The sequence below is a fragment of the Cervus canadensis genome, chromosome 3 (genome assembly GCF_019320065.1).
Source record: "Cervus canadensis isolate Bull #8, Minnesota chromosome 3, ASM1932006v1, whole genome shotgun sequence".
In the NCBI taxonomy this organism is placed as follows: Eukaryota; Metazoa; Chordata; class Mammalia; order Artiodactyla; family Cervidae; genus Cervus; species Cervus canadensis.
In genome coordinates, this window is record NC_057388.1 from 70,654,823 (window position 1) to 70,669,248 (window position 14,426).

Sequence of the window (14,426 nt, forward strand, 5' to 3'; positions counted from 1 at the left end):
TGGTTGAAAACACAGGCTTTGATCTAATGACTGACTTGGGGATGGTGTGGTCGGTGGGTCCCCTGTGTGCTGGGAACACTGGAGGAGAGGGCACAGCACGCATGCCATTGTGTGGTGTGTTACTATGTGGTGAGTCCTGCTGGCATCATCACTGGCCCTGCTGCTGTCCATCAGAGGCTCCCGGCTGGGCCCAGGATGTTTCCTGGGTAGAGTTGGAGATATGGAAGGAGAGAGCCACCCTGCAAAAAAGGGACTGAACCGCGAACTGGGTGCTCAGGCAGGGGAATGGAGCCTTGAGCTAGGACCAGGGTCTCTTTCTTCTTGGCTGTTGGGCAGTATGTCCCCTCAGGCGAGGCCCTGCAGTCCAAGGGCACATGGAGGCAGAGGCTTGGGCTTTTATCCTCCTTGTCTGCTGGAGCAAGTCCAGTTCCCTGGAGCCTCAGTTTCTTCATGTGTAAAATGGGTGAATGATACACCTACAACCCACTTGAATCAGCTTGCTTTTAGCTATTAATTATGGTAATTATTTAAATTTTAAGGAAGCAGAATGAGTTATGTGTAATTACTGGGAAGTTTGGAATTCCAAATATCTTGCTCTCTGGGAGGCTGTGCTTGTTCATGGGTGCCACGTGAGCTGTTTGGGCATTGTATCTTGTATTTTTTCCTGGCCTCTGGCTGACTCATTGGTAAGAGAAAAAAGGAAGTAGAAAAGAAAGCTGTTTCAGGAAGGCAGACGATGGTGAAGAGACACTTGGGGGACGGGGTCACTAGTGGGGCACCCCCTAGACATGGCAGAGATGGGGTTCCTTGAGCTTTGGTGAGAGGGTGTGAACACTATACCTCCACCAGGTTTTTGCAAATGTAAGGCCCCATATAGGGGCTGAGCTGTGAGTTGGCAGAAAGGAAAGAGCGAGAATTTTTTCATAAAAGTCCTGGTTGGTCGAGCACAGGTCCTGTGAGGGTCTGTGTGTTCATCACCCCAGGTCCTCACGTACACAGGCAGCTTAACAGTCTCATCTGAAACATGATGGGTGATTGTAATCCAACAGGGTGGTTTTGGGTGACATGAGATCAATAACGAAGTACCTAACCAGTAACTGGCTCCTAATGGGTGCTCAGAAGGAATGAAAACCAGCTACGGTGTTGAGGGAGTGTCAGTAACGTGCTGAGCTGTGGCTTTTCTAACTTTGATTGTCACAGCCTCCCTCAGAGGTCACTGTGTCCTCGTCCCAGCCTTACAGGTGACCCTGGGACTTGAAAGAGTCACACTGCCCACCGGGGAACAGGACCTGAGAGCCATGTCCTACCTGCAAACCGTGACCTGGCCTCTCATTGAATGTTTACACTTTTCCTTCCCTCCTCCTCCTACTCCTTGCACTAAGGAAAGAGGTGGTTAATTTTTAAACTGCCCAATTCAACAAACATTTCCTGATTTGCTGTCAGTCAGGCCCCGGGCTGGGTGCCTAGATGTAGCTTGCTGACCTCAAGTCTATTTCGGCCTGCCGCCCATCCGGGACCGACCAGGTGGCGGGGCCAGTCCAGGTAGAGGATTTCACTTACCCACCTTTGGTAGACAGGTGGGTGCCTGTGTTGTGATATTTGACTTTTGATTTTTTAAAAATTGATAGTAAAATAATAAAATCAAGTGGTAAGTAGGAAGAATTTATATACCCCTCTTACCGTCAACATCCACACAGCCTGGTATGGTGCACTTATTGCAATGGATGTGCCAATATCGATGCATTATTATTAACTGAAGTCCATAGTTTATGTTAGGGTTCACTCTCGGTGTTGTTCATTCTGTGGACTTGAACAAACATATAATGACATGTTTCCATCGTTACAGTATCATTAGAGTAGTTTCACTGCCCTAAAAATCCTCTATACTCCACCTGCTCATGGAGAAGGCAATGGCACCCCACTCCAGTACTCTTGCCTGGAGAACCCCATGGACGGAGGAGCCTGGTGGGCTGCAGACCATGGGGTCGCTGAGTTGGACACGACTGAGTGACTTCACTTTCACTTTTCACTTTCACGCATTGGAGAAGGAAATGGCAACCCACTCCCATGTTCTTGCCTGGAGAATCCCAGGGATGGGGGAGCCTGGTGGGCTGCCGTCTATGGGGTCGCACAGAGTCGGACCCGACTGAAGTGACTTAGCAGTAGCAGCAGCCACTTGCTTATCCCTCCTCCCGCATAACCCCAGGAAACTGCTGATCTTTTACAGTCTCTATCGGTTTACCTTTTCCAGAACATTATATATTTGGAAGTGTACAGTATATATGGCCTTCCCAGGTGGCGCTAGTGGTAAAGAATCCGCCTGCCAGTGTAGAAGAATGCAAGAGATGCAGTTCAGTCTCTGGGTCAGGAAGATCCCCTGGAGGAGGAAATGGCAACCCACTCCAGTATTCTTGCCTGGAAGATTCCGTGAACTGAGGAGCCTGGTGGGCTACAGTCCATGGGGCCGCAGAGAGTCGGACATGACTGGGCAGCTAAGCAGCAGCATACAGTATATAGCCTTTCAGACTATTAGTAGAAAAGTCACTTGACACATTTCATATTGCTAAAGGCATGTTCACGGCTGCGGCTGTCGTCCCACTGGAAACTGTTACTCTAAGGCCAGAGTCTGGGAACAGCCCCATGTGTGAATTCCTGCCGCCGGTTCTGGATCTGCTCTTCTGTCAACAAGCCACGGGCAGCTCTGCTGCTGCTGCTTGTCACTTCAGTCGTGTCCGACTCTGTGACTCCGTGGACTGTAGCCTGCTAGGCTCCTCTGTCCATGGGATTCCCCAGGCAAGAATACTGGAGTGGGTTGCCGTGCCCTCCTCCAGGGGATCTTCCTGAGCCAAGGATCGAACCTGGGTCTCCTGCATTGCAGGCAGATTCTTTACCACGGAGCCACTATGGATGCCCATGCAGCTGTGCTAGGAGAGTGCTATTTCACATAAGCATGGCGGTTTCCTCTGTATGAAAAATTCATGTTTTTAAACCCCAAACAATCTGATTGTGGGGTCGTGGAGCTCTCCTCCAAGGTGTAGAAAGTGGCCAGCAGGATGGAATCACTGTAATCTGGAGAAGCTCATCCTATGAACAACACTGCTGTTGGTGGTTCTGGTGCCACCTTTTATTTTCACTTCTCTGTGTGTGGGCCTCACCAGACCCTGCTGGGTCCTGGACGGACTGGCAGACATTATACGAGAGAAAACAGGCTTTTGAAACTGGTGGTGGCATGTGGCCAGGTGATATGATCATGTGGCTGTGTAGTTGACTGTCTCATTCCTTCACAACTGATTTGTTCTCTAGTGCAGCCTTAGTTTAAGCTATAAAGCTATATTTATGTAGAATTAACTAGTCCTTCCCCAGAAAAGCCCAGAAGGAAATTATAATCTTATTTTGAAATAGATTTATTTTAAATAAATCATGTAATATACAAACATGCCCTTCTGCTTTCTCTAAACCATCACTTTTCATTCCACATGGCATAGTGACTAAGAAGGCGGCCTCCACACATACCTAATGTGAACCTGTACTCCCCAGCTGCACATTCAGCCTTTTGGCTAGTTACCTAATGTACTGGGGTCCTCTGGGGGTGGGGAGGGCAGCAGGAGGAAGCCTGGGTTGCTGTGGGTCCTAATGCACTTTGTTATTTAGACTAGGACATTGGGGGCACCCTGGGAGCCTACTTTTGAACCACATCCTTCTCACTCCAGCCTGGGAGCGAAAGCCTTGGGTAGGGGTTCCTCTGGGGTCAGTTGTCACAGATTCTTGGTTGGCAACCTCATCTGTGAGGGGAGGGGCGCCTAAGCCTAGGCATTGCTCAGGTTTGCCAGAATACCTTTAGAAATCCTGGGAGCACATGTGTTTGTGACTTCATTAGTGGCTTGGCTCCATGCTTCAGGGGAGACTTGATGTTTGGTGGATCCCCAGGTGGATCCCGGCACTGGGACTCCGTGCTGGTCGCCCCTGCCTGCAGTCGTGCCTCTTCCCCAGGACCTGACTCAGACCAGAAAGCAGTTGCAACAGGGTTTTAGTTTAGTCGTTTTGTTTTAATTGATAACACAATGACTGGAATATGTGTAAAGTGTCTCAAGGTGACTTTTGAAGAGCCGCAGTCATTTAAATGTGTGTATTTGGGAAGGTTTGTTCAAAAACAGCCCTTCCCTCACCATCATCTTCGGCCAGTACAACTTATAGTCCTTTATAGAGAGACCACTTGGGTGAGGGCCCCGTGACAAATTAGCCATTGCTCTGTGTCCCCCACATCTGTAGGATTTGGGGGAATAGGAGGAATGATAGCAGTAATGTTTTGAAATTTTTTTTTTTTTCAGCAAATTGATCCCAGTTAATTATTGGAACTGCAAAGGGGAACTTAGTTACACAACAGACAATCAAATGCATTAAGCAAGCTTGCTTGCTGAGGCCGGAGACGGGAGAGGACAGGTGCCTTGCCTGCAGAGCATTAGGATGCGGGTGCAGCTGGGCCCTGCTGACAGAGCAAGGGTACCCAGGACTACTGAGGTCCTCAGTTCAAAGCAGATGTCACCCTTTGTGAGGAGGGTAACCATGGAGTGTGTGCTCGTCCTGGATCAGACAGCAGGGTGGGAGTCCGACTGTGAACTGTGTCTTATGCAGCCTGGGGCGTGTCGTGGAGGAAAAGCTGTCCTGGGGCCAGGCTGCTGTGGGCTCCTGTCACTCAGATGTAAAGAAGAACAAGGAAAAGCACTCACTGAATACTTCCCTCCTTTCTGGGTGTGACTGGATTCACTGGTTCATGAGATTCTGTAATAGATGATCATGTATTGATATTTGCCTATAACCTGCACTCCTTTTGGGAGAAGTAGAAAACAGAAATTTCCACATGTAGCTGTCAGAAACATCTCCTAAAGCCATGAGACCTACAGGGGAAGGGGCCCTTGGACCTGGGGCTGGGTTCTGATGGCCCCGTAGCAGCTCTGTGAGTGTGGGTATCTCTTCCTACAAAAAGGAGTAAGGCAGTGTGCCCTAGATGCCCAGGGTGTCCTCTGTGCATCAGTAGATGGTCCTCACGGTGCCCTCCTTCCATGCCCATGCTTTCTGTTCTGGGTCCTAGCATGTGGTCTGTGAAGAGGCAGGTTCCTGGGACTTCCCTGGTGGTTTTGGGGGTGAGCTCCAACTCTGGCCAGTGATACAACCCATCCAGTAGAGCAGGTTCAAGCCAGCTCTTGTTCTCTGAGATCCTCTCTCTGCTGCTTTTCTGTCTATTGTATCCTAAGCACTAGGTTCAGGCTGGGAGAGGTGACAAAACCCTGCATGACTTCATTGTCCCCTATCCCCTGTGGGTGGGCCTCAGGGATCTCTGTGGGTCCCATGCTCAGGGTGCTGGCTTTGGACCTATTTCCCCCATATCTGGACACCTTGTGCCTTGTGGCAGCTCCCCTCGCCACCCGCACTGCAAGCCACCTCCTAGCACGTGTGTCTATGGACCGCACCGTGAGGGTGAGGGCCTCCGAGAACAGAGGGCCAGCACTGAGGTCACAACCCAAAATGTGGCTCACCCAACCCTGGTGATGACCAGAGTGTGTCTGCGGGTGTTTCACGGGGGTCTGCGTTGGCATCTTCAGGCCTCTTGTCCAGAATTGCTTACAGTCATACACAGGGAAGGACATTTCTAATCAAGTTGCCGGTTTTACTTTTGTGTAGCTACTTCTAGAGGAGAGGTGTCATATTTAAAAAACCCATTTCTCCTTATTTAGCAGCAGGATAGAAATAATCACCTAAGCATTTGAGTCCCCGCCTTCACATTTTAATCTGTAAAATTAAACTCCAGTTGCACTCTGTGCTTTGTTTTTTCTCTAGGAAAGCTATTTATTTTGAGCCAGGATTCAGGAAGTGCCTGCCTCCCGTCTTCCTTCAAGCACAGAAATAGCCCCTGGGATGCCCTCTGGTCACCTCTGGGTACAGCTGGCACAGTTCATTCTTGTGTGTTTCTAGGTGTTTTGACTCTGGCCTTCTCATGTGTCCTGTGTATCTCTGCACCTTTCAACTCTTTAGTCCCCCAGGAACTTCCAGAGCCCGCCGGCCTCCCTTCTGTCCTAGCAGAGCTGGGCACTGGGCTCTGGGCTGTCGGCCTCCCCTACCCCTGCTTAGACCATCAATAATAAGAGCTTCTTTTTTGGAGGATGGGAGGTAGACTGTGTGAGTGGCTCCCACAGGCTATGAAGTCAGAAATTCTGTCCTTGTAGAGGTTTTCTTCTTTACTTTTAGTAAGTGTTTTTTTTTGGGGGGAGTTGCCCGGCTGTAGGAGGCCCTCTGGAAGCTTAGTGGTGCCCAGCAAGGGTGGAAGCCTGTTCTGGCAGAGGAGGCTGCTGGAAGGAATTCGTGGGCATTTGAGGGAAGAACTGGCAGATAGGATTGGTGTCCTGGCCAGATGGGGACAGTTCTTAGGCTTTCCTTTTGGGATTCTGGGTGGAGAGTGACACCAGTAGCAAGATTTTGCAAATGTGGATGGAGGTTTAGCTTCATCAGGGTGAACTCCTGTGGGTTTAGTGGGACATGTTTATGTGGACATTCAGAGTGAGCTAGCTGGCCCTGTGCAGCCTAATGCTAAATTTTTAAGTTTTTCTTCTGAGATTTGATGATAAGTTATGATCTATTAAAATTTGTCATTTTTTTCTCCCTTTTCTTGTCAGTTGGCAAAAACCAGGTTATTCATTGTACTATTCTTAGATTCTTCTGACAAAATATTTTTTGAGAAATTTCCTTGGTATTCCCCCTTTGTGGCACGTACCATTTCCGTCCTTAAAAACTGTTGCTTCTGTAGGTGCCTTTTCTTCCTGTCCTCTTTGTAACAAGAAGGAGAGTGTTAAAAAGTCACGGGAGTGGGGTCATACCATTTCTAAGCTCTTCTCCTAAAAAAAGCAAAAGCACACAGAGTGTTTGTCCTGAATTTTTGGTGCAGCTCCTGACTGTTTGTCCTGCTCCACCCAGCTTGTCCAACGAAGTGTTGTTATTTAGGCTGTTCTGGTTGAGATGTTTAAGCCTGAGGGAAGGGTCCTTTTTCCTGTGTTGCTGTCTGCAAAGACCTCCCAGCCTTGCAGGTGTCCTTGTAGAATGAGAGAAGGAAAGAGCTTGGTGCCTGCTGCAAGGGAGAGGGGAGGGGAGGGAGGGGCTAAGTGGGGGAAGAAGGGAGGGAGAGGGGCTTGCTGTGGGGAAAGGGGAGGGGCTTTCTGGCAGAGAGGGCGGGGCTAAGTGGGGAAGGGGAGGGGCTTGCTGGGGAAGGGGAAGGGCTTGCTGGGGGAGGGGGAGAGGCTTAGTGGGAAGAGAGGGAAGGGGAAGTCTTGATGGGAGGAAGGGCTTGGTCAGGGAGCAAGAACCTCTATCTTATCTGTGGGTCTCCTGAAGAAGGAGCCTGTAGTCCAGCCTTGAAGTAGGGGCATGACTGGGTAGGAAGGGAAAGGTGGGCTTTCTCAGCAGAGGAACCAGCCGAAGGGGCTCAGAGAGGAGAGATGACCCTGGGCCCCTGTGGATGGAGAGGGGAGGTGAGCGGGGAGTGGAGCTGCAGCGCAGAGTCCGACACTGTGCTGGATCCCTGCGCTCCAGGCAGCAGGCACCTTGGGCCAGTAGGCACCCTGGGGTGGGGCTGCTTCTTTCTTGGGGTGCCTGTGTGATGGGAAGCACCCCTGCCTTTCTGGGGGTGACAGGAGCAGCCCCCTAGAAGCATGCATGCAGCTGTCCTGTGTGGGCATGCGGGCCGAGCCACACAGGAGCAAGCCAGGGCAGGCTGTATGGAGGTGCCGTTTCTGCCCTCCTGTTGGGTGTCCTTGGGAATGTCGCCACAGGTGCTTGGGTCCCATCCCGTCGTCCCCATGTGCCTTCTCATCAGTCAGGATCTTCACCTTTATTTTGAGCGGGAACAAAGCAAAACATTTTGCTTAATGTGGTCCTTTACTTGCTCAGACCACCAGTTGCTTTGTATTCTCAGCATTAACTGCCAGACATGCCATCTAAACATATCCTTCCCAGAAGCACGTGGAGTTCTGGGGAGCCGCGTGTGTCCGTGTGGTCACGGGCCATGCTGTGGGACAGCACCTCTCAGATTTCCTTGCCCCTCCCAGGCCTGTCTTGGTGAACAGGGGGTCAGGGAGATGCCCTCCTGTTCCTCCACCTTGAATGTGATGACAGAGGCAGTCTTGCTGCTGCAGCTGCATCCTCAGGAAATGCCGTCTGACCACTGCTGTAGGATGTCTGTGTTGGGAGAGACAGACAGAATCCTCCCAGCCCGACAGGATGGTCCTCTTGGAGGGATGGGAGTTTCCATCACAATCTGATAGTGTGTATCTTGACAGCCTTTCCTGATATCTCTAAGTTCACATCCCTCCTGTAAGGTGATAGTATCCATTTCACAGTCGAGGAAGACTGAGTTCAGACAGCAGGGGGCCACCTGAGTCCCTCAGGCCAGTTGGGAAAGAGCAGGGGGCATTCTAGTAACTGAATGTCAGTCTCTGAAGCAGAGTCCTAAGCTTTTTCTGTTCTTCCATAGCTGACTCTGTGGCACATGAAACTAAGATATATATTTTAAAATAAACTTTTGCTTAACAATGAAGCATGCATTCAGAAAGATCACTGATCATAAATGTCCAGCTTGATGTGTTTTGATGGTGGGTGCATCTGTGTGGTCACATCACAGGTGGGGATTTGGTGGGTGCTCGGCACTTTGCAGCCCTTCTGTGCCACTGGGGCCCTCCACTTGCTTGCACGCAGCCTGAGTTTGCTGGCCTTTGCACCTGAAGCAGTGGACTCCCAGAGTACACACTCTCTCCCCCATCTTCCTCATCCTACCGCTGACATCTGAGCCCCTCCTCTGTCACCATGTGGTGCACCCAGTGCTTTTTAAAGTGCCTTGCCTGTTGGGACACAGTGAAAGGCGGGGGGTGTTCTGCCATGCGTGGGCTTCTTGCAAGAAATTATTTGAAAAATAAAAATAGTTTTAAGAAGACTTATCTACGGGAAACTATAGTGAAATGATCCCAGTGATTTTCCTTCTCTCTCTTCCACCACCCCCACCACCCCCACCTGCATCCAGGGGCTGTGGGGGGACAGACGGGACCAATAAGGCTTAATTGCATTTGTAGGGCGATGTGTTCTCATGCGGATTAGACAGGCTAAATTGGGCTTTAATTCTCAGTGGGAGAACAGTTTCCTGAGGAATGTGAACCTAATTAGGGATTCCAGGGTCACGCCTGATAAAGTTAAGGAAAAGTGCTTGAAGCACTTTTGCTTGAAGGAGGCAAATAAGTTAATAAAGCCTTGAAGATTGGCATTTTGGGAGCCATCCCTTTGCATGGAGTCTGTAATTCTTTGGAGGTTTGTGTTGGACCCTTCATTGGAGATCCCCCCGACCAGAGGAGCATTTTTACAGACCACCTGCCCAAATCTGCCTGGATAATATTGTGAGAATGGCCTTCATTCCCCATTGGCCCTCTCAGGCCTTTGATGGTGGGTGCTGTGGACTGAATGTTGCCCCATCCGCAAATGCATAGGTAGTTACTGCAACCCCTAGGACTTTAGAATGTGAGTGGACTTGGAAATAGGGTCTTTTAAGAGGTTTTGTTGTTGTCCTTCAGTCCCTCAGTCCTGTCTGACTCTTTGCGACCCCATGGACTGGAGTACACCACGCTTCCCTGTCCTTCACTATCTCCTGGAGTTTGCTCAAACTCATGTCCATTAAGCTAATCATGCCATCCAACCATCTCATCCTCTGTCACTTCTCATGCCCTCAATCTTTCCCCAGCATTAGGGTCTTTTCCAGTGAGTCGGCTCTTCACATCAGGTGGCCAAACTATTGGAGCTTCAGCTTCAGCATCAGTTCTTCCAATGAATATTCATGGTTGATTTCCTTTAGGATGGACTGGTTTGCTCTCCTTGCTGTCCAAGGGACTCTCAAGAGTCTTCTCCAGCACCCCAGTTCAAAAGCATCAATTCTTTAATGCTCTGCCTTCTTTATGGTCCAACTCTCACATCCGTACATGACTGCTGGAAAAACCACAGCTTTGACTAGATGGACATTGGTCAACAAAGTGATTGTCTCTGCTTTTTAATATGCTGTCTGGGTTTAAAGAGGTGGTGAAGGTATAATGGGATCCTGTGGGTGGCCCTGACCCTATACAACTGGTGTCCTTACAACAGGAAATCACATAGAGGGAAGACAAGGTGAGGAGCGAAAGTAGCTTCTGCATGCCAGTGAGAGAGGGCTCAGGAGAAATCGGCCCTGCTGGCACGTCAGTCTCTGACCCCCAGTCTCTGGGACTGTGATGACACATTTCAGTCGTGTGAACCGTCCAGGCTGTGGTATTAGTTATGGCGTCCTGAGCCCACTAAGACAGCAGACACGCTCCCTCTTAGACTGTGAGCTCTAGGGGAGGGCAGCTTTCCTCTTCTCATCATTCTTCCCCTAGTTATAATAAATGGTAGTAATGGAAATAAAGATAATTGGACTTTTATCTTTTCTCAGTCATCTGTAATGGTCACAGAAAACATCTTGCTACTTTATCGATCAGTAACATGAAATGAAAGAAGTAGAAGCTGTGCAGTCATACAAGATAAAGATGATAATGAAGTTTCTGCTCCTTCTCCCACCAGATTGCTGCCCTGTGCAGAGACAAGGGAGGTGTCACCCTCACCCCATTACTGTGAAGTCCCGTCAGCCAGTGATCCACCATTACTGTAAAGTCTGCTTGGCCAGTGTATCCACCGTTACTGTAAAGTTGCCTCTGCCAGTGTATCCACCATAACTGTAAAGTCGCCTTGGCAGGTATATCCACCGTTACTGTAAAGTCCCCTCAGCCAATGCATCCATATCTGTTTCTCCAGCTCCTGGTCTGGAGTATGAGGGGGAGAAGGTGGCCTGTGACTTAACAGGCTGACGTGGAAAAGAAATTGCTTCAATCTTGATCTCATTGTGAGTTTCCTTTGCAAAGTCTTTATCTTTGCAAAGATAAAATAGAGGTAAACTTTACTCCAGATTTTGCACAGCCTGTGTTAGAATTCAAATAACTGTGCTAAAGTAATTTTATTTAACGATGCAATGTGTGCCTAGAGCGAGGCCTTTGTACTTGGAGTAGCTCAGCCGACTGCCTTCACTCCTGCCTGCGAGCCAATTGGTTCACCCCGTTCATTCATGTTGCATTTCTGTGATGGCGAACGGGTCTGTCTCTGCACAAGTGTTTTCAGTTTCTGAATGCATTTTGATCATTGTTGGCTGCTGCTGTTGAACCGATCCTTCTTTCCAAGATCCTGGTGTGGGTCAGATCTGCTCAGGCTGGCTTGATGCCAACCTGGAGGGATTCACCTCTGGGCAGAATTATCTGGGACACAAGTGGGAATAAATGGCAGGAGGAGAGACCAGGCTGGAGACTTTGGTCGTGGCCTCTGAAAACATGGTATGTGTCACACGCTCTAGGGCACATGTGTCTGTGGGCTTCTGGGGAGCTCGTTCACGGGACTCAGCACAGTTGGGATTCTCAGTGGTTCTGGAGGTTAAACTCTCCTCCATGCACACAGTGATGTGCAGAGCATCAGTGATGCTTTTGGGGAAGCTGGTGAGAAAAATGTCACTCTTTCTGTGGCTTTGTCCAAAGTAAAATTTAAGAAGAAACAGTGACAACAGAGCTGAACTCGTCATTTCGTGGTACCCCTGAGGAGGAAAACATGCAAGAAGGAAATCTCTGTGAGGCACATGGAGACTTGAAGTGTGGTCTCCCTCCAGGTGTCATCTCCAGACATGAGCAGAGGTGCCCGTGGGCTGTCAGAGGCGGCCTTATGCCTCCGGAGAAAGTGCCTTGCTGCAGACCTGGGCTCGGCCCTGGGGCATCCACTAAGTACCGTGGTTCTTCAGGGTAGTGAAGTGCTGGGCTGGGCTTTTGTACTGTGTACACACATGCACACTCACACACTCAGGTAGACACACAGTCACATAGGGACACACACACACCTCTCACCCACATTCTCATCCTTACATGCTCATTCACAGACACTCATGTGTTCTCACACACTCACTTCTTTCCTCGCGCTCACACACTCCCCACACTCGTACACCCCTCCTCGGCCCTCCCTCACCCTCGTGTACTCACCTGCACCCCCACTTCCCAGTGCACAGTCACTCTGGGTGCAAGGGCCCCTCGTCCCACCTCTGTCCTGCTCACCTGCCCACCCGCTGGCTTTGGGACAGGGAGCTGATACCAGCAGGCAGCCGGCGCCACGTCGCCAGGTGTGCCGGGTGCAGCCCTGTTTGTTTGTGGTTGCCCTTGGTAACGGTGACTCGGCCCCACACAGAGCCGCGACAGGCCATAAAGTCCCGTCTCTGGGGCCTCTCTGGGGCTTCCTTAGTCACTAGTGGGCGCTGGCTCAGCTTCCCACCCTGTCCCTCCCACATCATGTGTCACCTGCACTCCCAGGCTCCTTCTGGTGAGAAAGGGGAGACGTTTCTATTAGGAGAGGAGTGTGGAGTTTGGCCCCCGTGGCCACCAAACTAGAAGATTGTGCCCGTGTGGCCTGGCCTCTTTGGGACTCAGCGCTCTGGGCACCGACAGGACGCTCGCCAGCTACCCAGGTCGTGCAGGCCGGTGAGGGCCGGGGAGGAGGACCTGCAGGTGCCCTGGCCCTGCTGTGATTGAGCCACCCGCATCCCCGTGAGGTTGCCCGGCTGGAGGTGACGCAACCCCGTGTTCGTCCGCTGCCGCTGATTCAGGCCACCTCACACAGCAGGCAAGGGGCTCAGAGAGGGGAGCACTGCCCAGTCCCTCTGAACGTGGCGGCCATGCACTCTGGGAGCTGTGGGCCTGCTCTGTTTTCAGCTCCATCTGTGAGATGGAACTGGCCCTGCAGAGGCCAAATGCTAAGGCAGCACCGTCTCCTTCCTGCTGAGGATGGCCAAGGCCACCTGCAAATGACCGAGCACCGTGGCATTTCCTGTTGTCAGATGAAAATAGCAGAAGACCCAGACGGCACAGTGAGGCCTGTGATCAGAGGAGACGGGGAGAGAAAGCAGGTGAGCCTGTCCCACCGTCCCTGACCCGACCTGAACCCAGGATGGCCGCCCTCGGCACGGTTACCTGGTGTCTTCATCCTGAGGGGCGAGGCAGGCAGAGCCTGCAGCCGTGGGGGCTCCAGTGCTGGATGTGGCTTCTCCGGAGAAGCCCTGGTTTCTGTCTCTGGTCAGGCTGCAGGCTGCTCCTGGTGCGGAGCAGGGCGTTCCACGTGAGAACATGCCGTGTCCTCACTGTTGATTGCTTCATGGTTCTGCCAGACTGTGGTCAGCTGCCTCCCTCTTTCTTATTCTAAGGAAATGTGTGAGATTTCTATGTGGTTCCCATCCTGGGATTTGGTTTGAGCCACATTGAAGGGACATGTGTCAGTGTGTCCACTTGAGGAAGGTCTTTACTACGGTAGGTGTTTGTAGTTCTTGATGTAAACATTAGTTTTCTCTGTATGGAAAGGTTGCCTTCCTCCCAGACCATCCTCTTTTATCTGAATTAGTACTTGTGCATTTTTGTTTGCAAATTCATTCTAATTCGAGGTTCTTCTGCAGACATGTGCTGTCTGCATTTCACAGCAGTGTTAAAACAGACAGTAGGGCTGGTAATCGATTCCCTGGACCAGAGGCTCTTTTCTGGCAGGAATCCAGAGCTGTTGCTTGACATTTGCTCCCCTGAACTGAGGTGCTTGCACCCCTGAAGTGGGGAGCCCCATGCCCTAGCTCACTTTCTAATGAAGAATATAGTTTATGCAATTTGTGGTAGCTGGTGTCTCCTCCTGAGGACTTGTCTTTTTTAACTGTTGTTTTCTGTGAAGGACAGTGAGTGCCTGACAAGAGAAGGTACTTAGTATAAATAAGATGGGGGTGTTGATTGCATAGCTCCTAAGTGATGTCGGCCTTCAGTGGGGCTTATTGTGATGGCCCCTGGAGGTGGGATGTGGGGAGCCCCACTGCATGGAGCCCTCTTTTGTTTTCTGGAAGACACCCTGGGGCCAGGCCTGGTGGTGTCATTGCATTTCATGTGGCTCTAGGGGATGTGGGAAATGCAGGACATGCTTGACTTCTGGATGGTCCTCCTAGTGATTGCTCTTTTTAAAACTTGAACTTCTGATGTTACATAGGGCTTTTGCTTTTGCTCTCTTAACAAACACATCTTCCAGGTAATTGCTGGACTTTATTTTTCAGGCCAGTATCAGACTTACAGAAAAATTAGACAAGTAGTATAGAGAGTTAACCTGTGCTCACTTTTCCTCCTAATTTCCCCCATGATTAATACCTTGCATTAGTGCGGTACACTTGTTATATTTGATGAGACAATACTGATGCATTATTAACCCCAGTGGCTTCACTGGTGGCTCAGATGGTAAAGACTCTGTCTCCAATGTGGGAGACGTGGATTTGATCCCTGGGTCAG

The 14,426-nt window shown here is 50.4% G+C and overlaps 1 protein-coding gene across 6 annotated transcripts in view; it reads left to right on the forward strand.

Moving 5' to 3' along the window:
* TNS3 (tensin 3) overlaps positions 1-14,426 on the forward strand; it is a 219,415-nt gene that overhangs the window by 60,043 nt on the left and 144,946 nt on the right. Inside the window, exon 1 of one of the 6 annotated variants that reach the window (XM_043463426.1) lies at positions 12,509-13,024. The exons of 4 other annotated variants lie outside the window; for them this stretch is intronic. In XM_043463426.1, coding sequence (XP_043319361.1) covers positions 12,794-13,024 — 231 coding nt within the window. In that variant the 5' untranslated portion in view covers positions 12,509-12,793. Of the gene's footprint in view, positions 1-12,508; positions 13,025-14,426 lie in introns of those variants that run through there. One more of the 6 variants, XM_043463424.1, reaches the window with a different exon arrangement.